This window comes from Colletotrichum aenigma (assembly GCF_013390185.1).
Source record: "Colletotrichum aenigma strain Cg56 chromosome Unknown KSG_Cg56_contig10, whole genome shotgun sequence".
In the NCBI taxonomy this organism is placed as follows: domain Eukaryota; kingdom Fungi; phylum Ascomycota; class Sordariomycetes; order Glomerellales; family Glomerellaceae; genus Colletotrichum; species Colletotrichum aenigma.
The window spans coordinates 665,637-692,926 of record NW_023500916.1 but is presented as its reverse complement, the minus strand read 5'-3'; the positions used below and the strand labels follow the sequence as shown (position 1 = coordinate 692,926).

Sequence of the window (27,290 nt, the reverse complement as noted above, 5' to 3'; positions counted from 1 at the left end):
GTAGCCTGTTGTTTGAAAGAATATTTATAATGAATCATCTTCCGCGCTTTAATGGTCTTGTAGAAATAATCAAACATAACGTCTTCACATTTCGTTAACTCAGTCAAGTCCCATTTGATTCCATCGACAGCCCGTTTCTGTCATCCATACAAACACATCGTATCAACACCATAATCTATCAGTCAACTATGGAAAAGGGCCCTATTCTCCCGACCCATGTGTCGGCCCCGACCTCAAACAACCGTTGCAATGGGCGTCGCTCTGCCTTTGGCGCAGTCGTTATCTCCTTGGTCTTTTGTGCCTTGGTTGTTGAAGTCTTAAGAATTGACAGTCTTTTGTCATCGGTAAGTTGTTTTTCTTTTCCTTCTTCAAGCAACGAAGTAACCATGTAAGATTTATCATGCTAACTCTGCAATAGATCAACAACAACGTAATCGTCCTTGGAAACCATAGGAGCCCACAAGCGATGCTCGCTGTCAACGAAGAAAGCTCGAGTCTCCGCATTCGCACCGACAACGTCGAAGCCCTTGTCTCTACCGATGGCCGTTCTGGATACAATAAGCGGGAAGAGACAGATGGAAGATCTGGATACAACAGTGTTGAAGAGGGCACTGTTACCACTGACGGCCGATCTGGTTACAACCGTCGAAATGACAACGGAGACACAGTTGTTACCACAGATGGACGCTCTGGGTATAACAAGCGTGAGGAAGACGGTCGGTCTGGGTACAACAAGGCTGCAGAGACAGACGGCCGTTCGGGTTACAACCGTGCAATTTGAAGACTCCCATTGTCCCTGATAAATATTAAGGGAAGTTAGAATGAATTTAGATACAATGAGCTCAGGCTCGGGCGCTGGCGGCTGGTCTCATTTCCCTCGGCTCAGTTGGGCACTATGGCCGACTTCTTCAGACACTCAACTTAGACCATTTCTTATTTGTATGTGTCAACCTCAATTGAAATCTCCAGTGCAACAGCTTTTATTCAAGCGATGACAATATTTGAAAAGATCGTGCATGTTCCCGAGTAAGAAACCGGGCCGGCCCCACCAACATCGGTGTTGTATCCCGCTCGCCGATGCCGATCTCCGGGCGTGATCTTCCATATATGAACTTACATCCTCCGCAAGCTCCCAGGGTAGTCAAAATTCGAAAGCTCATTTGAGTGCTTACGCGTGGGAATTAGGTTGATCTTCCAGCTTTGCTGTGGGGTCGCAATACCAAAGTCCCGAACCGGGTGTCATGTAAGTTTGAGAATTCACTGACGGCCCGCTTGTGTGCTCACGGCTTCCGGGGGGGGAAACAGCAATCCGGCCAAAAAACACCAAGTATTCCAGAAAGAGATATCACTTTGGACCGTACCAGTTTTCTTCATGCGTCATTTGAAGAAGCTGACTGTTTCGAGATCTTCGGGAGGAGATGTGTTCTCATCGAAGGGGAGGCCTCCTGCCTACCAAAAGGAGACTGGTCGTAAACGTGTCATATTCCGCAGCGTCATCCCAGTCCGGATAACCGGCAGGGCTTCAAGGAGGCCACGTAGAGCGCAGCGTGTTTGAACGTATCCAAGAAACAACAAATGGGCGCGATAAAGAGCATTTATGGTGATCCGTCCTAGCGCACTTTATGAAAACTCTACCAAAAGGTTAATTTTGCGTCAAGCTCCTACAACAAATCAACTCCTGCCCGTTGGGGTAAGTTAGCAGCTAGCAGTTAACCCTAGAATCATGGTTGCCTGGAAGATTGTGCCCTGCACACTCGCCGATGCTCCGGCTCTGGCGCGAAACAACATGAACGCCTTCTGGGCGACGGACAAAAACTGGAAACTCGGCTGGACGATTCAAAATATCGAACTCGATTTTCTCATTGGCGAAGTCATCAAGCGCATGCCGAACAACCTCCTGAAGAATCGCGAGACGCTACGTCACTTCAAGGCAATTGATCCCGAGACGGGTGCTCTCGTGGGCTACGCACGCTGGGAATTGCCCGCCAAATACGCGGATGCACCGGAATGGGCAGATGCGCAGATTCCCGATGTAAGCGAGGAGGAGAGGAACGCCATCAAGGAACGAAGCGACGGCGCATGGTGGAAGCCCTACAGCATGGACGGCATCAATGACTGCGGCCCCGAGAAGGAGCGCATCTTGGCTGAGGGCAGGTACATCAGTAAGTGAAGAATGTCCATCGGGGAATTGACATTTCCCAGCTCCTCATCGTGTGATGGAGTCTGACCGTGCTATAGGTCTTGACTACCTGGCTGTTCATCCCGATAGCACGGGCAAGGGTGTTGCGACTGCTCTCGTTCAGCATGGTGTACGACTTGCCGAGGAAATGGGAGCTGACGTCTTCATCTTATCATTTGAGGCTGCTGTGAATATCTACAAAAGGCAGGGGCTCAGAGAAGTTCACAAGGCTTACCAGGACGATACCAAGTATGGGGGCTGTGGATACTGGGTCTATCTTCTCACGCGAGAGGCGAAGAACCAGGAGGGCAGTCGACATGAAAACCCTGCGCAAACTACGGGTGCATAGAGCTACATTGACAATGATGGGCCTGCCGTTGGCTTTAGGGAATATTGGATCTTAACCGCTGCAACCTGACCTCTGACTCTCCCATGCACTCGGTAAATTCGCTCTTTGTCTTTTTCCAATGTCTTACGTGTGGGCCGACAATCATTGGCGAGCATTTGACGACATCATGTAGGTTGATCTAGGCAGAAGTGCCCCGCATATTCAACCATTGGCCAGCCTGGCTGCGATCATACATCATGTGCTCAGCGAGCACCAGGGAGGGGGGAATAGCCTGATTCCGCTTTCCTCGATCTGACATGCCTAAAATGCACCAGATCAATCGCCGGGCTGGAATCGAGTATCTTGAGATGCTCGAGATTCTAGTACAATGAGGACCAAGAAGAGAGGTAACCAGGGGCCTCCCTCCGAGACTGACTACGAGATTCTTCATTTGAAGCGAGCTATTGTGGCGCTTAATGCAGGGGAACATTCTTGCGACAAATGCATCGGTATATTGGTCAAGCCACTTCCAGAGCCTTTCCAGCGCGCTTTTACGAAGTCGAAAGACTATTTCCGGCTCGACGTGACTACCAGTAAGGTCCAACAGATGGCAGCATCCGGGTGCGCTTTCTGGACCATGATCCAAGAGCGCCTGGAGTTCGAAGCGTTTAAGGTGGTGCTGGAGCAGCAATGCAGCAAAGTTGAGTACAACCTTCAGAAGCATGACGGGCGTTGGTCAAACGTGCACTACGAAGCCCTCGCAGCCTCTATGGGAGAAGATAAGGTGAAGGAGTATCAACGACTATGTCAAGTCATGAGGAAACTACCCTGGCGGTCCGCATCACGCGACGACGAATCGGTCGGGGCAGTTGCCGCAGATGTAGCAGAAGACTTCGTGAGAATCCTGTTGGCTTACACAAATATCGACGATGACAACCCGGGGGACTATGACGACCAGTCAGCAAAAGTTGATGTTAACATCATTATGCGGCCTAACCCAGCCGGAGAACGATTCAAGAGTGTGCGATGGATTTCATTTTGGGTGTCGTTCTTTGCCTTGGGACTTCCAGGCAAGTAAGCTGCTCATCATGCATGAATGACCAACTGCTTACCGAAGAACGATATTAGGAGACTTCGGAGATGCCAGACAGACTTACGTCGGCTCTCCATCGAACACAACACCGGAAAGCTTGGGATCGATGTCTCTGATTCAGAGTTGGCTGAGGAAATGCGAGATTGACCACAAATGTGGTATCAAGGATCGACCCTCCTCTATGCCATCGTTTCTCCTGGATGTTTCCTGCAAACAAAAGGTCAAGCTGGTCTCAGTCACCCAAGACATGAGGGAGCGATACATTGCGCTGTCGTACTGCTGGGGAGTCGGTATCCAGAAGACGATGCTGAACATCGGCAACAAGAACGATCTCATGTCCGGAATAGAGCTACACCACTTCGACCCTACGATCCAGGACGCTATGAAAGTTACCAGGTAACTCAACTTCCAGTTTCTGTGGATTGATGCCCTCTGCATCATACAAGACGATTACGACTTCAAAGCTAAAGAGCTGGGGAAAATGGGAAACATTTACCAGTGTGCTACGTTCACAATCATTGCCTCGGCAGCCAAAGGCGTGAAGCAAGGATTTCTCAGGGATCGGCATGCGACTATTGGACCGGCAAGAGATATGACGGCGCCTCAGCCCATATTCAAAATCAAGGCATACGGAAAGCGTGGGAAGCACTATGTCCAAGTCCCCATTCTTCTCACGCCGTACCACTTCGACTACCCCGAGCCGTGGTATACTAGAGCTTGGACCTTCCAGGAACTCTTGTTCTCAAGACGTCGCCTTCAGTATCTGAATAATCTAACAACATGGAGTTGCTATTGTGGAGAACAGGTTGTCCAGCATTGCGATGGTTGGATCATCGGAAAGGCACACACACATCCTGGGTATGGCATTGCGGAGCAAGAAACCTTCTCGGATGTGATGGAAATACTCAAGAACCCTGGTGATGCCCAGTTCAACTCCAGTGAGCTTCTCGAATACTGGTGTGAGCTTGTGGATATGTATTGCACCCGAAAAGTAACATATCAGAGCGATCGCTTGCCGGCAATATCTGCAATAGCGCAAGAGTTTGCGGTGGCTCTGAAAGACAAGTACATCTGTGGTATTTGGAAATCAGATCTGCCATCGGGGCTTTTGTGGTCTTCACAATTCGCTCAAATTGACAACAAGAACCCAGTCCGACGTCCTGGCCCTGTCGAGAGGCCCACACCGACATGGAGCTGGTCGGCTTACGATGACGATGTCACATGGATCAACACGCATCTCGAGAAACAGAAGGATCCAGACTTCGAAATCTTGAGTCACGATATTCAGCTCGTATCTGCCGATGCGCCATTTGGTGAGGTCAAGAAGGGCGAGCTTCGTGTGCGTGGCTTGATGATAGGGATCCCACTTCCAACCATAAGTGCTGAAAATGGGATACCAGTCATCATTGTTGAGGGGATGGAGATGCCGGCAATTATTGACTATCCCGACGACCCCAGATTGCAACAGAACTCTGTTTCAAAGTTGAGCGCACTCATTGTCGTCCAAACCGGTTGGTCAATTCTAGAAGGAATTATAGTAGCGGAGGAAGAGAACAACAAATGGTCTCGTGTTGGCTGGTGGGACTCACAACATACTCGAACGGAACCATTAGCGCCAGGATCTACTGAGAAGGACAGCATGAAATCTGTGAAGGAGGCATATCGAGCCAAGTTAAGAAGTCTTTGGGGCGGCAAAGAGAATGTTCGTGAAATAGTATTGATGTGATGAAGATCGACTGATCGGGTAGGCCGTTGGTTCTCAGAAAGGTGATATGAATGAAGAAGGCATGAGGACACAATACCTAGGAAAAAATGGGACAGATGAGGCATCTTAGCCTGCACTTGAGATTGGTTAGCATTTAGATGGTTCTTTAATGTTTGTTACTCGCTGATCAGATACCGTGTGACGCGCCAGAGCGGTGACTGGAACAGGTCGGATCAACTAGGACGACAAGACAGATTGAAATCAGATGTACTAGATTTTGCAAAGGGCAAGCAACGAAGATCTCAACCTGATCATGTTAATCTACACAAGCTCGCTTTCTGGTCCATTTTAGTAGGCAGACGAGCGCCTTTGTCAGTGTCAATGAGTCAATCAGATGTTCATGGTACATGAAGCCTTTTCCAATTGTGTATCTTCAATACTAGTCCAGCATCTCCTAGACAATATCCTTGAATCTTACAGGAACCACCTGAAGTCGGGGCTCTTAGGCCCATCGTTCAGCTTGGATGTTGGCACGTCACTGGCAGTCAGGTTGACACCCTGCGCCCTGTTCCTCCTCTTGTTATCCCAAATCATGAAGCAACCCAGCGACAGTGCACAAAGGATGCCAGTGCCACCAAATGAGGCTGTCGTGATCAGTGCAGGTGCGTATTTTGGCGCATCGGGCTTGCGGAAGATGTTGCTGCTGACGAGACCCATGAGGTTTGCCAACGGAACACCAATCGAGGTCAAGAATACACCTGGTATTTTCAAGTCAGCTTTTGGTGAGTAAATATAGCTGATAGATGACGTACGCTGGTTCTCGTTCACAACGTTGTTGTTGTACCACGTTGACAACAAGACACTGGGGGCTGAAGTTCCCCACGTCATCATGAAGCATGCATAGTAAGCCAGCTTGATCTGCCTCTCAACATCGTCGATCGCGGCATAGATGATGAAGCCGATGAACGTCAGAGAAAAACCCAACGCGATGAATGGGAACCGAAGGCGGCGCCAATCGGACAGGAAAGCCAGGATGAGAAGCATGCAGGCTCCGGTGACATTAGGCGCGACGGTGTAGAGGTTGGTCTTGACGGTGCTGTAGCCCAGACGCTGAATGATCTGAGGCATGAAGAGGTTGACACTCTGGAGAGGAACACCAAGGCAGATCTCAATGAGAAGGAAGCCGAACTGGCAAGCAAGTGGTCAGCGGGAAAATGCAAACCAAATTTCGTGTAAATATTCCGGGTTGGTCTCACTGTACTGGGGTGCTTGAAGACCTTTGCACTCTCCTTGATGCTCATCTTCTCGCCGACAACTGAAGAACTGTCGACTCGAATGCGGTGAAAGGCAAGTTGCTTCTCTTCAGTGTTGAGAAACTTGGCCTCCGCAGCACTCCGGGGCAGATACCAGAAAGCGAAGATGGAAAAGAGAACGCTGGCGGTTCCCTCCACGATAAACAACCAGCGCCAAGGGTACAGACTCGTGCTCTTGATGTGAAAGACACCAAAGGCAAGGAGTCCCGAGAATGCATTAGCCTAAAACCTTTGTCAGTCGCTATCCTTGGGAGTTTTCGGGGAGAGCAAGTCTCTTACAATGTTCGATGCAGCATAGAAGATAGCAAGTCGTCTCGCGAGCTCGCCGCGGCGGTAGAACGTCGTCAGGTAGTAGATGACCAAGGGGAAGAAGCCGCTCTCGCTCATGCCCAAGATCCATCGCAACGCCAGGACGCCACCAAAGTTCTGCACAGCCGCCATGAGCAGCGTCATGCTTCCGAAGGTGAACATGAGAATCGGGAGGATGACCGCCGGCCCGAACCTCTTGCCGACGAAGGCGACGAACGGGGCCGCGACGACGTACGGCACGAAGAAGATACTGACGATGAGGTTGTACTGCCCGTCTTTGAAGCCGAGGTCGGTACTCATGCCGTCGGTCTCGGCGTTTCCGATGTTTCCCTTGTCGAGGGCGTTGAACAGGTCTGCGTAGACGAAGTCAGTGATCGCGAACAACGTGCTGATCGCTTGGTGCCTGTCTTACACATGATGGCAAGCACAGGCATGAGCCGGAAGTCCAGCTTGCGACACAAGCGTCTCTCCGCCTCGTGGTCGACCACGTGCACCTCGTCGCCGTAAGCATCGATCTTGCCGTCATTCCCAATCTCGTTCCCGTCCGTCGAGCCCTCCCGGATCGAGCCTTCACGGTCGGCCGCCCGCGTGATCTTGCTGTCAGCCTCGTCGCCCATGGTGAGAATCGGAGTCGTCTCGTAACGAATTGCTCAGGAGGCGAAGGTGGCGGTATGTCGCGCGCTTTGGGCGTCGTGCGATGAAGGAGGGAGCATGTTCAGACGAAACTGGACAGGATGCCTGCGTAGATAAAGTCACATTTGGGGTCACACTCAATCGGAGTGCTTATCGCTTCCCCAAGTCGAACGTCACAGCATATCTTATCACGCTGGTCGGCTAATACGCAAGGCAGGATCTCCTCGGCTGCTTTTCGCGCGTGGTGTTGGGGTATGTAGAGGCAGCTAAAGATAAGGGTGATACTAGCTGTGGGCCTTCTCCAAGGAATATTTCAGGGATATCTAGTTCCTCAAGGGACAGGCTCGGTTTAACCCCAGGTCGATCGGCAGAGTAAGCTCTCTTCCTGGTCTCAACTCTCAAGCTATGCTCCCGGCTGTTGCGTACTTGGCCGGGATTGACGCCCCGTGACGGTCGCATACCTGGGCGAACGCTGACCACGTACAGGACGGCCAAACGGAAGGATGCCATTTCCAGGATTTTGACGAAACCCTTTACGCAACGATGCGAGAGCAGCTCGCATCCATTCTCGAGGTCAGCTACCACCCCGCATTTTCCCCAATCGCCCCGTGACTTCAAGCTTGACCTGCAACGGTCGTATCGGTGCGGGTGGAGTCAAGTGAAGCTTTATCAAACCGGCATTAGGAACCGATGGAGGACCGGCTAAAGAGGGGCCGTTCCGTGGGGGTCGCGAATGACAGGCTTATGGGCCCAGAAACCGTTCTTGTCGGTAGCACTCAATCCTTCATTCAACGTTACTTTTGAAAGTTGGTTAGGGGTTCGTGTCATACATACGGGAAGATCCACAGCCAACAGATATCGAGAAGAGATAAGGGGGGGGAACCATTTATCATGCAAGTCCCGTGCGGGGAATTGAGTTGATAGGACGATCATACCTCAACTCTCCGCGGGCAGTGCTCCGATTCCGACAACGGACATGCTGCTGAGCCAGTTCGGCGGGCAGCATGCGTCTGATGTAGAATCCGAGTTTCTCAAGAAAGGCCTTTGACTACTACTGTCAAACAACCAACACAACCACCCAAGTAACTATGACCTGCATCAACAACCCTTGCCTAACCTAGCACACCATCCTCCCACCAACAACCAACAAAGATGTCCTCTACCAAGACCCCCGTCCTCACCGATAAGGCTCCCAAGCCCCTGCCGGGCATTTACAGCCAGGCCATCATCGCCAATGGCATGGTCTTCTGCTCCGGCGCCGTGCCAATGGACCCTGTGTCTATGAAGATCATTGACGGTGACATCCAGGCGCACACCGTACGTGCATGAAACCCCTACTGGCAAGTCCCGATGGGATATTTTGGCGGTAGCTAATCTGTGGTTGCAGCACCAATGCATCAAGAACCTTACAGCGATCCTGGAGGGTGCCGGTACCACCATTGACAAGGTTGTCAAGGTGAACGTCTTCCTGGCCAACATGGACGACTTTGCGGCCATGAACGAGGTCTACTGCACATACTGGGGCGATATCAAGCCTTCTAGAACGTGAGTTGCTTGATGATTGAATTCTGCTTGTTTACTGATGAATTGTGCGCAGTTGTGTGGCGGTCAAGACTCTGCCTCTCAACGTTGATGTTGAGATTGAGTGCATCGCTGTGTTGTAAGCTAGTTGGCGTGCTGAAAAGCAGATTTAGTAACAAATGTAAAAGTTCAAAAATGTTGTTCCCTCAGATATCTCAATGAATCTTATAATGAAGACTTCCCCAGCCGGCTATGGCTTCAACAACTCATTACGCTGAAGATGCGCTCGGTGAGTTCAGCAAAAGGCTTTATGAACGTTTCCCGACGTTATAGTCAGAGTCATCCGGGAGCAAGTGAATATTCAGAGCAGTATATCCCAATTCCTCAAATTCTAGAGTAACTCAACCAACTTCTCCACAAACAGCGTAATCGCCCTCCTCCCATCCTCCAACGCCTCATCCATCGCAATAAACGGATGCGGCTGCCCCTTCATAACATGCAAATCCACCGCAACCCCCGCGTCCGCCAGCTTCTTCCCCAGCGCCTCGCCCTCGCTCCGCAACACATCAAGCTCGCCAACCACAATACTCGCTGGCGGCAACTTCGCCCAATCCCCCTGCCACAGCAACGGGCTCGCCTCCGGGTGCGCCCAGTCCTCGCGCCGCGGCAGGTAGTGGTAGCGGTACCACAGCATCTTCTCGGCCGGCAGCGCGGGCGTGAACTCGTTCTCGCGCCACGACACGTGCTCCGGCGCGGAAGACTCAACGACGGCGGTGTTGTCGGCGACGGGGACCGAGAGCAGCTGGACCGCGATCTTGGGGATGTCGCTGCGCGTGGTGGCGCGCTGGCACAGGACGATAGTGAGGTTGCCGCCGGCGGAGGAGCCGCTGAGCGCGATGCGGGAGGTGTCGAGGCTGAGTTTGGAGGCGCCGGCGGAGATGGCCCAGAGGAGGGATTCCCAGCAGTCGTCGACTGCGGCGGGGAAGGGGTCTTCTGGGGCCAGTCTGGGGATGTTCTTAGTCGCAACTCACTTTGAAAGGCTTGGGGGAACTTACCGGTAGTCCACGCAGATCGTAACGCACTTCGCGCGGTTGGTCAAATTCGTAGCAATCACGTTCTCAGTGTCAATATTCCCCAACACCCACCCGCCTCCGTGAAACCAGATGCACAGCGGCCACCCCTTCTCAGGCTTCTCCCCCAAAGGCGTGAATGCACGAACCAAGATATCGGGCCCGGTCGTCTCTTTCCGTGGGATGTGAAAGTCCTGCGCGCTCGCGACCTCGAGCTTCGGTCCGGCACCGGGGATGAGAGTGCCGCTGGCCCTGGACGCCGAAATGGGCTGGTGATGCACGACCTGCTTGTCAAAGACAAATTTGTTGTAAAAGTCCTTGTACTCCGGGTTGATGCGGTCGAGGACCGACGGGTGCAGGGGGTACGGCGGTTCAGGCATGATGGGGTCTGGTGGAAGTAGAGGTATGTGAGGGGCAAGGGGTACCGATTAGGTTGCTTGTTTGAGCTTGAGGGTGTGTATCTCGCAGAATCACAGCCCTTTTTTGCTTCTATATGACGAAGATGTGGTGATGTCGCCGGCTGCAGACGGGCACGGCAGCCGATGATCCAGGGCTCCGGTAAACGGATGCCCCAGTTGGCCGATAACGTTGCCCGAGCGCAACAATGACCCCCAATCGGAGGTGAACTCTCGCCCCCACGTAATTATCAAAGAAGGGCCCCTCGACAGTTGAAGCGTTATCTGAGAGGAGAGGGAGGGTGCTGGAAAAGATACGGTATGCGTGGTTGCATCATTGCAAGGATTAGGTTCAGTCACACAGCTAACCCCGCATTCAGTGTGCTTGTCGATACGATATGTTCGGACATTTAATGGTTCCCAAGGTCGCTTCTCATGTGCGGGAACGCGGGGGAGCAATTGAGAGAATTTGTGTTACGTATGGGCTTTTCTGAAAAAGCCATTCAACGACCAGCCCAGAATTAGCAGCAATTGGCAGAAGGAAAAGGGTTTCCTGCTAGAAGATGAATAATTCAGGCCTGCTGTCTTCATCGTGGGCCTCTCATTCTACGTTGTGTCCACTTGACAGCGCAGCAACCTACCATGCGATGAAATAAACTACCGAGGTTCTGAACTAGGACACTCAGACTCGCGAGGTCTACTTCGCTCTTTGTGGTTTAAAAGGTAGGTGTTTCAGTTTACAGCGGCCCAAGACGTCGGGAGCAGGCAATGCTTGCCGGCGGCATGTTGCGTCGATCCCTCGGGCAAGCCGACGGCGAGGACACGGCCAAGGACACGGCAACAATTTGGAGGAGAGAAGGCACAGCCACGCCAAACGTGTTAATTCTCGCCTGGAGAGCGTTGTCCGCCAGATCGACTCAGATACCGATCCGATTCTCCAAGGCCAAGCATGGATTTGATCGTCGCCCAGTCGCAAAGACAAAGCAGACGATGCCCGAAAATGAGGCTGGTTCATCCCGGCTTCAAACTCAGCAAGCTTGCCAGCTCGTTCCTGACTCAAAGCAAGGGCATCGTGAAGCGTCAAAGTCGGAATAAGGTTTGACACGCAGCGCTGGACCGGCCTTGGCATCGTCTGAACCGCCACGCGGGCGATCGATCCGACTACTTGGGTCTGCTGTAAATAGGCCCCCGGTGGCTGGTGATTTCGTTCTCGCTAACGCAATGTAGGGCGTTGAAGGATGCGAAATGTTTGTGATATTACTGCGACTTGGCGACATGGAAACTGTCTGTCGACGACGTCGCAAAGTGGCCGTGTCTGCCAAAGTCAATTGATCGTGAATGGAATATTAAAAGGCGAGGACTTTCCAAGTCGTAGAGTTCACTAATCACCACGATTCCTTCCAACAGTTATCTGTCCAGCTCTTCGCATCGCACGCAGTGTCTCACGTCAAGATGGTGTCCGCAGCCAAGATCCTCTCTTCCATGTAAGAATGTCTCCATAACACCGACTGAGTGCCGTGCTGAATTGAAGAACAGCACATTGCTGGCCGCGACAGTGGTAGCGCAGCGCGAAAGAAGATGTTTCTGCTCCAAGCAAGATCTATCGGAGGGCGCGCCTCCGATGGAGGAGCGGGTCGACGTGGGCTGGACGACACAGGCGTGTGCGGATCAAGGATTCATGAGTAAGTCTTGATGGTCATCTTCACGGGCGCAGATCAGACAGCTAACAAAAAGTAGGAGGCAACGCGGTAAGTTTGCATACATATGCTCGCCAAAGGGGTGGCATGTGCTCACGACCTGACAGTGCATCATCGCCGCCGACGAGACGAGGGAGAACGACTTTAAGAACGACTGTCTGGAGATTTCTGGGCTGCAGACCACGGGCTGCCTCGACTAGATTAGGTAGATGGCGGTGGCTGGTTAAATTGAATGCATTTGGTGGCCTCTCACCCAAGACATCGCATCAGTGCCCCAAAAAAGCATCGGAATCTCGCTCAAGAGCATTGGAGACTCGCTCGTGCATGCACTGATTGTGGTACATCGTCCTGTAGTTCTCAGCCATGCGGAAGCGAACACCATCAATTGAGTTGATTCGCCATATCTACCCCGAGACTCCATTCCTGTCGTAGTAAATCGCATCGATCGCAACCGTACATGTGGTATTTTGGTATCCATTCCCCTCATAGCTCCTTAGTCGACATCGACACCCAGCTTCCGCAGGTCGGCCTTAGCCTCGTCAATCTCCGCCATCAGCTCCTTGTGCGCCTCGGGGACATCGTTGAAGGTCATGACGTTGTAGCCGAGTCGGGCGAGGAGGTATGCGCCAAAGGAAACGAGAGCCCAGAAGGGAAGCTGCGTGATGTTTGTTAGCTAGGTGGCCTTCTGCAAGGAGGCCGCAGGGGTTGGCGCCGCCAGAAAGCTGCGGGCTGAGTCTTGGAGGGAAAGAGCAGACGTACGACAGGAATGATTTGCTCCTGAACCTTGGCGGGAGCAGGAATGAGCTGGAGGTAGAGGGCGAGGTAGAGCTGCGTATTTCATCGATCAGTGACTGTTTTACGGGTTCGAGGTGGGATACCAGGGAGGGGTCATACCGAGCTCACGAGGAGCGCGAGGGAGATGGTCTGCTGGGCGCGGGTCATGGTTACGGCTGCCTTAACTAAAAGTGATCGTTTGTCGAAAATTGGCTGCGTCGAAATGAAGTTGGCGGTGGCAAAGGAGTGACTGGGAACTGAGGTTCGTCGCGATCCTGAATTCTGCCGGGTTCACGATTCGGGTGGCAGATGTGAAAAGGAGTTGCGAAGCTGTCCAAAAGTTACGGTGGAGCTCGCATGACTAAGCCGAGCACGGACTCCCAGGCGCACTTGCTTGCGCTCCCGCGGTTACACGCGACGGACCCACCAATGACGCTGCACCTGCCTCTGAACCCGCTGCGCTGGGCTTCACCTTCATCTTCACCTTCGTCAAAGCTGAAGGCAGGAGCGATGGTGAGACGTAGGTATATGAGGAGGTTGTGTTCCAGCCTCAGCAACAGCGCTCCGAATAAGTGACCGTGAATATGCCCAGTATGGTAGAACTAGTATGCCAGCTGAACACAGAGATCATGCTTAACCGCCGCTGGAGCCTCTGGGTTCGAGTCCCTTTTTTCGTGTCTTTTTCTTTTCTTTTCGGTCATCCCAATACGGCCTCTCTTTTTACTCAGCTCAGACGAGTCTCTTAACATTTGATCCATTCTTTGAGATACTCGGCCACCGACATATTCGACTTCTCACTAGATCGGCACAAGCCACCAGTCGATGTCTTACACAGCATGGACGAAGGATATGGCCAATTGCCATCTGACGGGGCTTATCACAGAAATATTTACATGAATTCATGACGTCGAAAATCCCGTGCTTACCTGGGGCTATCGGGACCCGCCTTACCCTGGAGCTCAATCGCATCAACAATGTAATTCGCACTCAAGAAAGCCGTGTCCCCCATCCCAAGAACACCGAGCGTGAGGGTGTTCGCTCCCTGCTTCAGCGCGCTGCCCGGCACATCCCACGTGTAAACATCGCCAAATCCACGATACGCGCCCCGAGTCACCCCTCGAGAATCGATCAAAGTCTACGCAGAGTCGTCAGCACGCTCGCAGCATCATCGATATGCCTCAAGAAACTTACCGGAGCACCCGGATCACTCGCCTGCCAGTCATTAATCTTCGCCGACGGCCGTCCGCCCTTGAACGACAGCGTCGTGCCCACCCGGAGAACCACCCCGTCCAGCTGGTCTCCCGCGAGGTCGAAGTCGACAGTCGCCACGCCGCCCGCCTTCGCAAATAGCGCCATCGGAAAGTCCTTGGCCTGCGACTTGCCGACCGTGTATGTCCCTCCCCAGCTCTCCATGCGCGCGTCGGAGGGATGCATCCGCTCGATCTTGTCGCCGTTCTTCAGCTCCGTCGGCTTGCCGTCGAACTCGCCGATGCGCCAGATCACCGACGGCTTCGACTCTGTGGAGGCTATGTCCTTGGTGATTTTGCAGCCGGCAGTGATGGTCACGCTGTCCTCTGCCACCGGGAACTCATCGCGGTACAGCTTCATCGTGTACGTCCCGGGCTTCATGAGCGGCGAGGTGAACTTGCCGCCGGTCGCTTTGGTCCAGTACTGCGCGTCGCTGTTGAACCAGTGCACCACCGTTTCGAAGTTGCCCGTGACGCCGGTGGCTGTGCCCGAGACGCTTCCGCGCCCGCTGTCGGGGACGTAGCCGTCGATCTTGAGGGCGTCGAAGAAGCTGGTGTCCAGGTCGGCCGAAGGCTGCGCGCCGGTTCTAATCTCGCTTCAGCGGTAAGTTTCAAGGAAGAGCCCGGGGGAATCTTACGTGAAGCGCATCGCGTAGGGACCGAGGAGACCGAACCGCCACGGCTCCGTTCTGACGTGCCCGCTGTTCATGTACCAGTACAGCTCCTGGTCGCCGGTGCTCTGCGAGTTGATGTCTCTCATGAAGGGGCCGCCGGCCGAGTGCTCGTACGCGTTGCCTGGCATGATCATCCAGACGCCAACGTTCTGCGGCAAAGGATTAGCTACGACCTCCTCTGTGGCTCGCGCAGACTTACGTTTCCAGTGACTCCGTGGACTTTGTCGTCGATGAATCGATCTGAGGTGTACCTAGCCCCGAAAGTGTCAACCTTACCCAGCCCCTGAGGCGTGAAAGCACGTAAACTACACTCACATTTTGCAACGAGTCGTATTATCCACACACCTAAACGTGTCCTTCCCTTCAAACGCCGTACACCCATCAAGATCAGCGACATCACCGTGCCATCCAGTCGACACCGCCGCCCGCCTCAGCCGCGCCAGCCACCGCAGCTCTCCGGGCGCAATCTCGCCCGTGATGTGCGTCGCCATGTAGATGGTCGGGTCGTCGGGCTTCGCGACGTAATAGTGCGTCAGCGGCTGCGAACCCGCCTTGACGGTGATCTTGACCACGCCGCCCACCGTCTCCGCCGTGACCGTGGACGCGCCCAGGCCGGAGTTGATCTGCGACATCTTGGAGGTGCCCTGGTACTCGACGCCGTTGTAGAGAAGGCTTGTGATGTCGCCATTTGCTCTGCATCTTTCTTAGCCAGCTGATCGATGGGGTAATCTTCATGAAAGGTCCTACTTGTTAACTTCAAAAACGAGCCCGCCGTTGGTGTCGACTTTGTATGTCGTGCTGTTGCCGGCTGCTAGACCAAAGGCCGCATCTGCCGCGCCCAAGAGGGACGCCAGGCTGGTGAGGAGGCTGATGTAGTGCATCTCGACCCCGAATCGGAAACCTTGCGATCAGATTAACAGTACCTTGGATCCCGTACAGGAACTACTCATCAACAGGACCGCTCCCATCTCGTACACGCATCACAACGGGCGAGATAGCCTACTTATCGTCGCCTCAAAACCCAAATTCCCCCTCATCGTCGACTAGTTCTCCCGCGCGGAGAACCATCACGCATTTTCCCGTCCTCTACAATTCTCCGAAAGCTTGATTCTGGCGCGACGCGTAGTACATAGATTTGGAGCAAGATCCCCTCATTTCGTCCCAAACCTTGAGCGAGCTGCCCTTTCCCGGGAATATCTGCAGCAAAAGGCGGCGGCGGTGGTCCGTGATGGTGTTACGTGATACGTTAGCTCGAAGCTGCAGCCAGACACAGCTGTTTACCTGTTACGGTTTGGAGACGATAAGCATTCGGCTGACGAGCTTATTTTGAATGAGATAGATAGAATGCAGAGCAGACAAAAGATCCGCGAATCACGATCAACGACATCCAGAAGCATGGTATCTAGTTTGCATGTAATGCGAGGGATCCTGTGGGATTGTTACTATGAGTGAGCTACGGAGTAGAGGTTGTTGGTTGGTGCGAGCAAAAAGGAGGGCGACGCAGTTTGCAGTTCACGTCCACCAAACTGTTTCGACGGACGTTGATTTTGTTGTTGGTCACTGCCCATCTTCCCGGCTGGGGGTATTCACACAAAGTATCCCACCGGGACCACATCACCACGTGGTGAGCGGTGAAATGAAAAACAGACGTGTCGGTCGTCATGGGATAATTACTGCCCGGAACAGTGTGCCAAGGACGATCACTAGAGCAGAATATCCAAATGGCTGTTGGCTAATCGCTTGGCCATAAGATGTCCACGGGAGCCGCGGCGGCTTGTAAGGATTAGTTGGATGTAACCGGCTGGGGGGTGTTCACCGGAGGCCTTCGACGTTCAGACGAAGCACCTGTTCGTTAGCAATAGATCCCAAACGCTGCAGCGCGTCGCAAGGCCCCAAAGCAGGCCATGCTTCCCCAAAGTTGTCGACATAAGAGATCCTTCGGAGTATCGTCCGACTGGCGCTCTCCCCCAACTCAAGGGACCGTTGGACTTCATGAAGCAGAGGCCCGCCGCAGGACAGGGCGCGCGCACAGCCAACACCGCGGCGATCACTGACTCGTCGGGGCTTTGGTGGCATTTCCCCAGGCCCACGCTTCAGTGCCGCTCGCAATCTCAACGGGATCTCGGCCCCGTGTTCTGGCGGAAGATGCCGCTATGCATTTGAGCGAGAATTGGAAGTTTTCCAGAAAGGTGAAGAGTCAAGAGACTTCTACTTCGGTTTCGGTGTTGGAAATATCCGAGCACATCTTGCTGTATGGATATTGTACGTGAACCCTTGCGAATAGACCAGAGTCCAGACCCCTTCTTTAAACGGGAAATCATCGAATCTTCTATAACGCCGCCATCAATGGCAAGTGACATTTAGAGCAGAAAGCATTCGCCACTTATCCTTCTTTGCGTGTGTCTTCGCCGGGAGTTATAAAGCGATCTGTTCGGGTAGAACCAAGTCCAGTCTTGGCTCCTCAATAACACGATTGCCGACGCCATCATCCTGAAAAGCGGCAAAGACATTAGCAGACGGCATGAGGAACAGGTCACCACAGCCACTTAAGCCACATTGAACAGCATAGGCACACCGTTTGATGTCCCGTCAAAAATATATTGTGCCAGGGGTCATCCCCCGTCGCTCCCCCAGACCTCCATGGCTATCCATGTCGTCAATGAGTCGTTCGCGCTGCCAAAACTCGCGCCGCAAGGAAATCGGCACCGCTATATCTCGCTCGCTCCTCCCTCACAGCAACATCATCAGGTTTATAATTCTCACGAAGCTACAGTATCTCTACACGATCGAATTCACACAACCCGCTTCCCACCAAACCACATCGAAATTCACATCATCATCATGAAGGTCACCGTCGTCCTCGCCCTCGCCTTGGCGCACGCCGCGTAAGTCCACCCGCCAGCGCACGCCATTAACCTTAATCATTTTGGGTTTCCGTCGCTAATAGACCTGCCGCGCCAGCCCGGCATTCGCTGGCTATCTCTGCGTCACCAACAGCGGCAACCCGAACCCCAGCACCAACATCTGCACCGCAGTCGGCGGAACCCCGGAGAAGAGCTACCCTGCGGCGGTAAGTCGTGACAAGTCTCGCCTTGGAGCAGGAGCGCATTTGCTAATTGACAATTGTTGCAGTGCTGCGTTGATGACAGCAAGTTCGGCGCCTACCAGCAGGGCTGCAAGGACAACGGCGGCATCCGCGCGCAGTACACCTACATCTGCTAAAGAGCGAGCGAGTCGATGCTTGGGACGTTTGAAGGCGAGAGTGTTTTTTGGGATACCACGAGCGTAATGTGAAAGCATAATACCAAATAGTCTATCAGGATTATAGAGAAGATATGTCGAAATGTCTGGTCAGTGATCTTCGAAACCTCTTGTTGAACTAGGAAGGTCACCTAGGCAACGTTGCTGTTCACCTCGACTTACTAGGCAGTTGATTCTCATCTCTCACCTGGCGTCGAGGCCATCAAGACGGACATTGAAACAGATGACAACCTTGTGGCACGTTGGATCTCTAGACATGGCGCAAGGATGACAGCTCAACAAGACAAAGCTCGGTTGAGAACGCGCAGAACATGCTCGACGCACATTGGTGCATGGAGAAAAGCGATACTCATAAGCCACGAAACAGAAGTCATTCGTCATGCTCCTCCATGCTAAAACCCAATCTCACACGCGAACTTTTGCTTTATTGGCAGCAACTTTCCACATTACCTACTACTGAATGCTCATACGCCCTGTCTGGTTCAGGCAATCTTGTACACAAGCTTCTCAGCACTTACACCGCCCTCCTCCTGCAACTTGAAGCCCTTCGGGATGTCTTCCAGGCCACCAAACTCCTTTGGCGGGTTCGGCTTGAGATAACCATCCTCTAGCCACTTGGGAATCACCTGAAGGTACTTCTCCCAGAACTGCTTGTCGCCGCTCCTGTCACCCTTCAGATTATCGAAAGCGCCGTACTCAAGCGGCTTCCCGAAGACGGTGTACGCCAAAGTGCTCTCAACCTTGACGTACGACGGCGCCTCAACCTCGTCGGCCTTGCGGGGCAGAATGCACATGACGTGCCCGCCCTCGGACGAGATCGTCTGCACAACGGCCTTGGTGGTGTCGACCTCGCTGATGCAGTCAAACGCATACTGCAGCTTGTCGCCCGCCGCCTTCTTCACCTGCTCGATCCAGTCCGCGTCGCGGTAGTCAGCAGTCACGTCCGCGCCGAGGCTCTTCAGGAGCTCGTGGTTCCTCTTGCTGCCGGTGGCGATGACCTTCAGGCCCGCCTTCTTGGCAAGCTGCACCGCGTAGAGCCCCACGCTGCTCGTGCCGCCGTTGATCAGGATCGGGAACGGCTGCGTGGCCGGGCTGGACGGCGGCGGCAGCGCCAGGCGCTGAAAGAGGGCCTGTACGACGGTGGCGACGGCCAGCGAGACGACGGCGGCCTGGGGGTCGGTGGTGCTGTCGGGTACAGGGAAGACCAGGCTGCTCTCGGTGATGAGGTACTCGGCGAAGGCACCGCGCGGGGGGTCGGGGCTGCAGCCGAAGACCCAGCCGGCGACGCGCTGGCCCTCCTTGAACTGCGAGCCGTTGGGGTTGACGACGCTGCCGGCGAAGTCGCAGCCGATGGTGCGGCCGGCGTCTTTGGCTGAGGCGGTGGACTTCCAGTCTGTCGGGTTCTGAGCTACGTAGTGGACTTTGACGAGGATCTCGCCCGCGCCGGGTTGTGGGATAGGGATCTGAGTGGGATGTCAGTGAATGCGGGGTTGAAAGTGTGCCCGTCATGAGATGGGGCTCACCTCTTCGATCTTTGCGGTCTTTTCGCCGGTTGTGACGAGGGCCTTCATTGTTCCCGACATGATGCTGACTGGGTTGTGTGAATGAGTTTGTTAAGTGAGTGTGTGTTGTAGTTGCTGGTCGGCCATATGTGTCAAAACTTGACCGTCTGGATCACGACTTTTATCCGGCTAGAGGTTTAAAGTGGGGAGTGACGTTGAAGTGTTGTCTGAATAATTGCGTTCGCCGATGAAACGCTTACAAATCTTGTGCTGAACTGTTAGACTTCGAGGCGGTTCTGCACGGCATTCGCAGCGGGGATCTTTTGGCATTGGATCTGCGCATAGAGATAAGTGGTAGGACCGGGTCACCCCCACACGTCAAAGCGGACGATGAGGATGCACGAATTCAAGCTGCTGTTGATTTATAACTTCATCGTTGTGAGATGTTGGAGTTGAGGATTACAAACCACATCTTACGTCCTGGACTTAGTTCGGAAGTAAGCTGCCGCTTCACCACAAGCACAACAAACATGTTGCATGCACTCAGTCGGTAACAGCGTCTCTGGCTTCCGATCGTCCATATCAAACAGCTAACCAAAAAGAAAAGGAGCTATTGTTCCGAAACCGAGAATCGAACTCGGGGCTATGCCTAACCTCTCAAGTTCATGAGAGGGCATCATGTTGGCCACTACACCATATCGGAGTTGACGATATGGATTTTCTGCGGGATCTTGGCTAACAGGCCCGCTGCCAACTGGGGCACTCGCGGAGCACTTCCAAACACAGTCGAGCCAACGTCGAAAGGTTTTGCTAATGAAAACGAGTTGCTATAGGTGGATAGTATGCAAACAGACGTGCTGCAAAAACTGCTGAACTTTAATGATCATGGATTGAAGCTGCTGACTACCTAGATGCACTCATATGAAGCAGCATCATCAGGATCAGTTCCAGTAAAGGTCAGGACCTTGGGATACATGCACAAGTTCACCGTACGGGTCTCGCTCGAGTTGCCGACCGCAGTTCTCTGGCCAGTCAAAGTCTCCGGCGCCGTGCCGTTCTCAACCCAGGCGCGCAACGCGTCGAAGACGTAGTCGCTCGGGTCAAACCCAGCGCCGCCACCGCAGTGAGAGATACCCGGAGCAGGGAAGAATCGGTAGTAATCCTCGACATTCGCATCCCAGGCCTTGACGCGCTCGTAATAGTCGACCGTGCCGTTGTACGGAATAAGAGGGTTCTGCATGCCGTGCCAGGTGATCATCTTCGTTCCGCGCTTCTTGAAGTCCGTCAGGTCGACGTTGTCGGTGCCGATGGAGGAGGTGTACTCGTCCACGGAGATGCGGTGCAGTCTGTCGAACCGCTCTTGGGTGATACCGGAGCTCTCGATGCTCCAGGTGGAGTTCCTCTCGAGGAAGACGCCGAACCAGTCGTTCGTAGCGGAGAAAGGCGTGTAAGTGCAGTTATCGACCGATGTGCAGGTCGGGCTGAAGACGGCCGTCAGAGGAGCATCCTGAGTGTAACCGTACCATTGGAAAACGCCCTCAGCGCTGCGGGGTCCCTCCCAGAAGCCGTGCACGAACTGCGCAGTCTTCTCATCGATGGTGATCGTCGCGTTGGGGTTGGTGCATGCGACGGTCTGGCCGATGAGAGAAGAAGCGTTGAAGTTGCAGGACCCGGGGAGAGAGATGATGCTGTCCTTGACGCCGTCCAGTTCGTCGCATGCCTCGATAGCAGCATCCGTGAAGGCGTTAAGAACGCAGGATGGGGGGATCACGTCTGTAATCATGTCAGTCAACTCTTCCTCTTCCAATTGGTGACGCAAAGCTTACCCAGCAACTCAGATAAGAAGGCCGGGTACATGGACGCAGTCTGGAACTTCTGCCAGTTAACGCCGAAGCCGAGGCCAGGATGCCGTCAAAGTGCTCAGGGAATCTCTGCGCCATCATGTGGCCCTGTCGTCCTCCGGTTGAACACCCATTCCAGTACGAGTAGGACGGATCCTTGCCGTAGTACATCTGCGTGGCAGCCTTGCCCAACTTCGCAGCTTCATCGAGGGCCACAGACGCAAAGTCATTCAGCGCCGGCCAGTTGGCGTTGCCCTCACTGACAAGACCCCATTCTGCGGTCGTAGTCGTAGAGTTGTGCCCTCCATCGGTTGACGAGCTCGAGTAACCAGATGCCACGGGGCCGATGATGACGCCCGATCCGCCAGCAACCCAACCGCCACCTCCGCCCATCATGAACCGGGAGTTCCAGTTCGCCGCCTCAAGAGGAAGTCCGATGTAAGTGTTGACGTTGTCGTTCTGTCCGGGGTGGGTGTACTGGATAGCGATCTGGCAGAGATCCACGCCGGAGGCCGTCTCTCCCGTCGGAGCCGAGATGATGCCCACACCAACGCCGGTTCCAGCGTCTTGACCGGAGGCCAGAGACTGGTTGCGCAGAGCAGAGACATTAAGAGAGATGATCTCGATGTTGCTCAGCGTCAGTGAGGCGAAGGTCGCCGAAGTGCAGGCGCTGGAGTTCGAGGCAGCGGCGACAGCCGTCGCCGCGCCGAGGACCGAGAGAGAGCGTGCCGAACGGGCTGCCATGGTCATTTGCTGAGGCTGGCTGACTTCGAGAGAATGTGCGCCGACAACATCACAACAGACTGTTCTCACCAGACTCACCGGCCACGATCCCTGACTTATAAAGCCCCCTTTTCACGCATCGGGGCAGCTCCGACGTCCTCGGACCAAGTACGAAAGAGAAGCCCCCAAAGCCAAGGCATGACTACGTAAACAAACCTGCTCCCCAGCTGCCAAAACGCACTCTTTTCCACGTCTGCAATCTCCGAATGCTGCAGTAGCCGTCCAATTCCCCGCTTCGCTTATTCAATCCGAACTCCTTGGTTAGTCCGGTTCGTCCGTACCTGCCTTTCGTGTAACGGCGGCCCAACAGCTTGGCCTTCTTCGGCGTGCGAGCTGCAGCTGCGCAAGCCGAAGCGATTGCCGATGTGGGTGAGATCCCTGCTGCATACGACGATCTCTGTTTGTCCCACCCCCACATTCAGTTGCCGGATGAAGAGCCGGCACCGTCTGGGCATTGAATATTGGTTTTCAAGGCCGGAAAAACGTCAATTGACGTCGGGTTTTGTATTCCGTTTGAAAGTGTTGAAAACTGAGTAGGAGTGGCTGGTGTGCTTCATCACTTATTGAACCAGCCAATGTCATCTAATGATGTCTTCGCCGCTTGCTCGGTTTGCCCCCACAAACGACAGTCCGAAAGTCTCGAGGACGAACCCTTAGCCTATGGGTGAATTACCGGATAGGATCATTACAGGCAAAAATAAGAAAACACCAGCAGATACGCACCTGCATATTCTTGCTCAGTAAGTAATCGAAAGAAGTGGGAAAAGAGCCTTTCATCACAAATAAAAACGTAATTGTGACCACGAAGGAAGCAAAATATTTGGACACTGTGGGAATTGAACCCACGACCTTTCACAAAGGCGCAACTTAATCAACACTGGAACACATCGTGAACTCAGCGTCAGCTGGAAGGTGCGAAGCGAAAATCATACCCCTAGACCAAGCGCCCGATTGCCGATGACTGGTGGCAACAGCAAGAGCCCTAAGACCCAACACGATACTGAGGAAAGTGTTCGATCAGGCGGTTACGGCTTCCAGAAGTCGTTGTCGATGGAGTGGAAAGGTGAGATACGTGCTGACTTCCGATGCTTGACTGTGACACAGAACTTCTTCAGGGAGGCGCGCAAAAAAACAAACCTCGAACCGAGTGCGAAGAGGAACGGCCAGGGAAATGAAGGGCCCTTGCTTAGCGGCGAGTCATATTTACAGGGCTCTGTGATGAGGTCCCAGTCCATCCCTCAGGGGTCGTGGCCAAGAACCCTTTATTTCCGGGCCACCGCCCCCATGCTGTTAGATTACACCAACGCAGTCTGAATGCCGGAAGCACGGAAATTGAAACATGGCATTCTTGGATGCGCCGAAATCCCATCTGTGTTGGTCTGGACTCTAGCACGACGACTTCCATCACGACCTCGGCACCATTGAGTCCGACACGGAGAACTGGTGAAGGTGCATGAGGCAGAAAGCGTCGCTGGTGTATCACACCTTGATTGACGAATGATGTACCTACCTACAAAAACTCTGCAGTATTTACTCGTCGCAATGCGCAAACTTCGCTTTCAAAAACAACATCTAGATTCTGGAATGTAAGCGGCTGCGGACTGTGCCCAACTGTCTCGGAGTTGTTTTCCTCCACAATACCAGACTGTGTATCATTCCAATGAAGCTCGTTCGAAAATCTAAACATTTTGACCGTCACATACATCAGCTGCGTTAGCCCTTCTTTCTGTTATGGATGCTCTCGCGTGACCAGACTCAATCACTCCAACAGCCTGTAGACCCACGATGTCCTACCGCGGCCCGCAGAAGAACCCACTGATTGTCCTCGCCGACGGCTCATGGAGCGGCCGAGATGTCGGATCAGAATCCAACCTCTACCTCCTCGCAAACCTGATATGGGGAGGGCGTGGCCTGCCAAAGAATGATGACCGGGCACATCTTCACCCCTCGGGAAAGATCCACTACACCAACAGCGTCCCGCCTGGTAGCACATTCATGGAGTGAGTATTTCTGAGCAAACGATGCATCAAAAGATACATGGTTACTGACATCTTCATCGCGCCAGTCATGTCTTTCACGGGTTGAACGTTCAAGATATCGAGCAGCAATGCGTCGACACATATGAGTACCTCGTTCGGGGCTTCACCCCTCTCGAGACCGAGATCTGGATGTTCGGCGCATCCCGCGGTGCATACATCGTCCGCTCCGTAGCGGGCATGATCAACAACTGCGGCATCGTCAAGCCGCTATACCAAGCGAATGGTGATGTCGACGAGGAAAAGACACATCAGCTCTGCCAGGAAGTATACCGCATCTATCGCGATCCGTCCGACGCGACTGCGCCAAAGTCCGAGCAGTCGATACAGTTCAGGTGGATGTACAGCTGGCCCCTCATTGGAGATGGCGAGGTCATTGACGCACCGATTCGGTTCATGGGCATCTTCGACACCGTCGGCGAGCGTGGCATCCCCGAGTTCGCCGAGGGCGTGAGCGCCGACTGGCCCAAGTTCTACGACCAGCACGTCTCGAGTGTCGTTTCCGACGTCTACCACGCCGTATCTCTCCATGACCGACTCTACGCCTTCCAGCCGTGCCTGATCTCCCGAGACACGGAATACGGACCATCATACGGCATCACCGAGCGCTGGTTCCCTGGCACGCACTACGACGTCACTCGCCAGCACTTCAAGCTTGTCAGAGATGTTCTGCCTCAGCGACTGCAAGCCCTTCTTCCTGCCTGGGCATGGACAAGTCAAACGATCAAGCCGAACGAAGTACTCGCAGATCTCGTGCTGAAGTGGATGTTGGAGTGTGTCGGCGAGCACGACCCGTCAGGCTTCGTTATCCCCAAGCAGCACCTGTACGGGGAGCTGGATAGACTCAAGCATGACATCTTCACGACCAAGAAGACTGGCGACGGCGACGTCTACGAGCGGATCGTCCAATTCGCTCCCTTCGGCCGCTACGTCGACCTGGCCTTGTCTACGGTCTTTGGCAAGTGGCAACAAAGTCAGGTGTACCAGCTGCTCTTTGCATGCAGGCCGAGGCAGATCCCGGAGACAAACTCTTCGGTGTACAACTATCGTTCCCCTGACCCTGATCTTGACGGCAGGATCATTCAGAAGCAGGCGAAGCTGCCTGGTAGCACGCTGAATCCTGCCAACGAAGGCAAGGTGGATCCCCGGTATCCTTCCTCGACCTATGACGGATGGGTGCTGAGACGGTCGTAATATGGCTTGTCTTGCTCTTATTATTGGCATGTCGCATGGGTGAAGAGGGAGTGTACGATATAGGCGTTTTGGGGGCGCATATGATAGAGGCGAGGACTTTCCTTCCCGCAGTAATTTCTAATAATGTTCACCAAAATTTTCACCAGACCAGCTTTCAAGCAATGAGAAAGAGAAGAAAAGCAGACCATTGAGTCTGACTGGGCCACGTTCAAGCTCAGGTCGGATGTCTAATCAAGAATGATCTCATCACGAGACGAAGGAGCTTGTCTCACTTCCAGGTACTCAACAAGTCATTCTCACGACCCACTGCGACAGAAACAGTTCTAATTTCTCACTGCATTTCATTTCCAAATGTGAGAGAATTGCCCATCCTTAGACGTTCCTATTCTTCGATTCTGGCTCCCTGATCAGGCACATCGTGATTAAACAGACGTCATCAAAGACGCAGTTGCAGTGCTGCCGGCTGAAAATAGGTGCAGTGGCTGAGCACAGGGCGAACATCTGAGTTCAGGCACCGGCATCCCGCAAATGCGGTGTTGCTCTGCAGGGTTCACAGAGTTACACATAACGGAGCCGCTGTTGGACGTGAATCCGATCCGACCAACGGGATGAGGCTGATCGTCGGAAGGATTCTTTCCGCCCCTGTGCCGTCCCGGGCTCGGGGGCGTAGACTTTCTTCGAAATAAGAAGCTTTTTCTTTCAGCTTGGCTAAGCGCCCAAGATCTGCCTTCGCAGAGTTGCAGTAGCACTGCCCAATTGATCGTGGCTGCCTGCAACAGGGCGGGTGCGGGGTGCCGATCAGGGCCGCGAAGCTCTGCCAGCCAATTAAGAGTTTTGGGGTCGATGGATTTGGCGAAAACCGACAGTCCTGCAGCTGAGATCCTTTCGTGTAACTGTCCAGCCGCATTCTAGGGGATGTTGCTTGATGGTCCTATTTCCGTGTATTGTTCAATGACCGATGCACTTTGCTCAACACTCATGATGCCGGAGAAAAGAGTATATAAAGGCCTTCAAGTTCTAAGAAGAGAGCCTCTTTCATCCAGCATCAACCACAACAATCTCATCAATTCAGCAGAATATCAACCACCATCCTCACAAACATAAGTCCCCTCAATCATTTAAATCTTTGAATAATCCCTCCCTCCAACATAATGCATTTCACCAACGTTCTCAACATCGTCCTCACCCTTGGCGCTGCCGCCGGCGCCTCTGCCGCAGCAGTTGCTCCTCGCGCCAACCGCAAGGCCAATGAGTTCTCCAGCGGCACCTGGTAATGCAAACTTCGCCATCATAACTCTACACGTACTAACTCTCTCGAAAGTGCCCAGGGAACCGCTTCTTACGAGCATGAGAGCAACTTCAACGTTGACGTCACGATGGACGACACTAGCCACTCCGTCTACTTCGCCTCCGGCCCGTGGTATTTCTTCGATGGCAAGACTGGCAACGGCGGTGGCTGCACCGGCAACCTTCTGGGAAGATGGAACAACGACAATGACCACCCGTGTGTAAACTTGGACGGCAGAGATGGTGACAACCGCCGTATCCAGTGTGTCAGATGGGGTTCTGCCGAGAGAAACTAGATTTTCGGTGGTCTTCAGACACACAGCACATGCATACAACGGAGCACATGTTTTGGGTGCACATACACTCGCTTGAGTTTGGTCCAGGAAGATTGCATTAGCCTTGATAGAACATAGGAAACGCTTTGATTTTCGACAGGAACCATCAGTGT

At 53.6% G+C, this 27,290-nt stretch overlaps 15 protein-coding genes across 15 annotated transcripts; 9 read left to right on the top strand and 6 right to left on the bottom strand.

Moving 5' to 3' along the window:
• Nucleotides 1–188: 188 nt before the first annotated feature.
• Nucleotides 189–781, top strand: CGCA056_v014043 (uncharacterized protein; the record flags this gene model as incomplete). The annotated part of the gene is made up of 2 exons (XM_037329285.1): nucleotides 189–344; nucleotides 419–781. The coding sequence occupies 2 exons, from the start codon at nucleotides 189–191 to the stop codon at nucleotides 779–781; spliced, it is 519 nt and encodes a 172-aa protein (XP_037172127.1).
• Nucleotides 782–1,723: 942 nt separating this feature from the next.
• Nucleotides 1,724–2,528, top strand: CGCA056_v014042 (uncharacterized protein; the record flags this gene model as incomplete). Its single annotated transcript, XM_037329284.1, has 2 exons — nucleotides 1,724–2,162; nucleotides 2,239–2,528. The coding sequence occupies 2 exons, from the start codon at nucleotides 1,724–1,726 to the stop codon at nucleotides 2,526–2,528; spliced, it is 729 nt and encodes a 242-aa protein (XP_037172126.1).
• A 367-nt stretch (nucleotides 2,529–2,895) lies between these two features.
• CGCA056_v014041 (uncharacterized protein) lies at nucleotides 2,896–4,000 on the top strand (the record flags this gene model as incomplete). The annotated part of the gene is made up of 2 exons (XM_037329283.1): nucleotides 2,896–3,581; nucleotides 3,625–4,000. 2 exons carry the CDS (start codon nucleotides 2,896–2,898, stop codon nucleotides 3,998–4,000), a joined length of 1,062 nt encoding a protein of 353 aa, XP_037172129.1.
• Nucleotides 4,001–4,081: 81 nt separating this feature from the next.
• CGCA056_v014040 (uncharacterized protein) lies at nucleotides 4,082–5,326 on the top strand (the record flags this gene model as incomplete). The annotated part of the gene is made up of 1 exon (XM_037329282.1): nucleotides 4,082–5,326. The coding sequence occupies one exon, from the start codon at nucleotides 4,082–4,084 to the stop codon at nucleotides 5,324–5,326; it is 1,245 nt and encodes a 414-aa protein (XP_037172128.1).
• Nucleotides 5,327–5,779: 453 nt separating this feature from the next.
• CGCA056_v014039 (putative transporter) lies at nucleotides 5,780–7,544 on the bottom strand (the record flags this gene model as incomplete). The annotated part of the gene is made up of 5 exons (XM_037329281.1): nucleotides 5,780–6,063; nucleotides 6,118–6,493; nucleotides 6,562–6,840; nucleotides 6,898–7,280; nucleotides 7,340–7,544. The coding sequence occupies 5 exons, from the start codon at nucleotides 7,542–7,544 to the stop codon at nucleotides 5,780–5,782; spliced, it is 1,527 nt and encodes a 508-aa protein (XP_037171440.1).
• Nucleotides 7,545–8,712: 1,168 nt separating this feature from the next.
• yjgF-0 (2-iminobutanoate/2-iminopropanoate deaminase) lies at nucleotides 8,713–9,224 on the top strand (the record flags this gene model as incomplete). The annotated part of the gene is made up of 3 exons (XM_037329280.1): nucleotides 8,713–8,877; nucleotides 8,948–9,105; nucleotides 9,158–9,224. 3 exons carry the CDS (start codon nucleotides 8,713–8,715, stop codon nucleotides 9,222–9,224), a joined length of 390 nt encoding a protein of 129 aa, XP_037171452.1.
• A 248-nt stretch (nucleotides 9,225–9,472) lies between these two features.
• On the bottom strand, nucleotides 9,473–10,531 carry CGCA056_v014037 (AB hydrolase superfamily protein; the record flags this gene model as incomplete). Its single annotated transcript, XM_037329279.1, has 2 exons — nucleotides 9,473–10,085; nucleotides 10,137–10,531. The coding sequence occupies 2 exons, from the start codon at nucleotides 10,529–10,531 to the stop codon at nucleotides 9,473–9,475; spliced, it is 1,008 nt and encodes a 335-aa protein (XP_037171431.1).
• Nucleotides 10,532–11,998: 1,467 nt separating this feature from the next.
• CGCA056_v014036 (uncharacterized protein) lies at nucleotides 11,999–12,443 on the top strand (the record flags this gene model as incomplete). The annotated part of the gene is made up of 4 exons (XM_037329278.1): nucleotides 11,999–12,030; nucleotides 12,083–12,228; nucleotides 12,284–12,294; nucleotides 12,351–12,443. 4 exons carry the CDS (start codon nucleotides 11,999–12,001, stop codon nucleotides 12,441–12,443), a joined length of 282 nt encoding a protein of 93 aa, XP_037171432.1.
• A 293-nt stretch (nucleotides 12,444–12,736) lies between these two features.
• DPM3 (Dolichol-phosphate mannosyltransferase subunit 3) lies at nucleotides 12,737–13,185 on the bottom strand (the record flags this gene model as incomplete). The annotated part of the gene is made up of 3 exons (XM_037329277.1): nucleotides 12,737–12,898; nucleotides 13,003–13,071; nucleotides 13,138–13,185. 3 exons carry the CDS (start codon nucleotides 13,183–13,185, stop codon nucleotides 12,737–12,739), a joined length of 279 nt encoding a protein of 92 aa, XP_037171433.1.
• A 754-nt stretch (nucleotides 13,186–13,939) lies between these two features.
• On the bottom strand, nucleotides 13,940–15,819 carry rglA-1 (Rhamnogalacturonate lyase A; the record flags this gene model as incomplete). The annotated part of the gene is made up of 6 exons (XM_037329276.1): nucleotides 13,940–14,152; nucleotides 14,209–14,851; nucleotides 14,903–15,087; nucleotides 15,138–15,189; nucleotides 15,254–15,631; nucleotides 15,686–15,819. 6 exons carry the CDS (start codon nucleotides 15,817–15,819, stop codon nucleotides 13,940–13,942), a joined length of 1,605 nt encoding a protein of 534 aa, XP_037171434.1.
• A 1,960-nt stretch (nucleotides 15,820–17,779) lies between these two features.
• On the top strand, nucleotides 17,780–18,160 carry CGCA056_v014033 (uncharacterized protein; the record flags this gene model as incomplete). Its single annotated transcript, XM_037329275.1, has 3 exons — nucleotides 17,780–17,823; nucleotides 17,900–18,008; nucleotides 18,071–18,160. The coding sequence occupies 3 exons, from the start codon at nucleotides 17,780–17,782 to the stop codon at nucleotides 18,158–18,160; spliced, it is 243 nt and encodes an 80-aa protein (XP_037171435.1).
• Nucleotides 18,161–18,681: 521 nt separating this feature from the next.
• Nucleotides 18,682–19,782, bottom strand: ACTTS2-0 (Trans-enoyl reductase ACTTS2; the record flags this gene model as incomplete). Its single annotated transcript, XM_037329274.1, has 2 exons — nucleotides 18,682–19,662; nucleotides 19,723–19,782. The coding sequence occupies 2 exons, from the start codon at nucleotides 19,780–19,782 to the stop codon at nucleotides 18,682–18,684; spliced, it is 1,041 nt and encodes a 346-aa protein (XP_037171441.1).
• Nucleotides 19,783–20,608: 826 nt separating this feature from the next.
• CGCA056_v014031 (putative feruloyl esterase) lies at nucleotides 20,609–22,286 on the bottom strand (the record flags this gene model as incomplete). Its single annotated transcript, XM_037329273.1, has 2 exons — nucleotides 20,609–21,474; nucleotides 21,557–22,286. The coding sequence occupies 2 exons, from the start codon at nucleotides 22,284–22,286 to the stop codon at nucleotides 20,609–20,611; spliced, it is 1,596 nt and encodes a 531-aa protein (XP_037171546.1).
• A 1,824-nt stretch (nucleotides 22,287–24,110) lies between these two features.
• CGCA056_v014030 (uncharacterized protein) lies at nucleotides 24,111–25,555 on the top strand (the record flags this gene model as incomplete). The annotated part of the gene is made up of 2 exons (XM_037329272.1): nucleotides 24,111–24,325; nucleotides 24,391–25,555. The coding sequence occupies 2 exons, from the start codon at nucleotides 24,111–24,113 to the stop codon at nucleotides 25,553–25,555; spliced, it is 1,380 nt and encodes a 459-aa protein (XP_037171436.1).
• Nucleotides 25,556–26,706: 1,151 nt separating this feature from the next.
• On the top strand, nucleotides 26,707–27,138 carry CGCA056_v014029 (uncharacterized protein; the record flags this gene model as incomplete). Its single annotated transcript, XM_037329271.1, has 2 exons — nucleotides 26,707–26,825; nucleotides 26,877–27,138. The coding sequence occupies 2 exons, from the start codon at nucleotides 26,707–26,709 to the stop codon at nucleotides 27,136–27,138; spliced, it is 381 nt and encodes a 126-aa protein (XP_037171990.1).
• Between the last annotated feature and the right edge of the window lie 152 nt (nucleotides 27,139–27,290).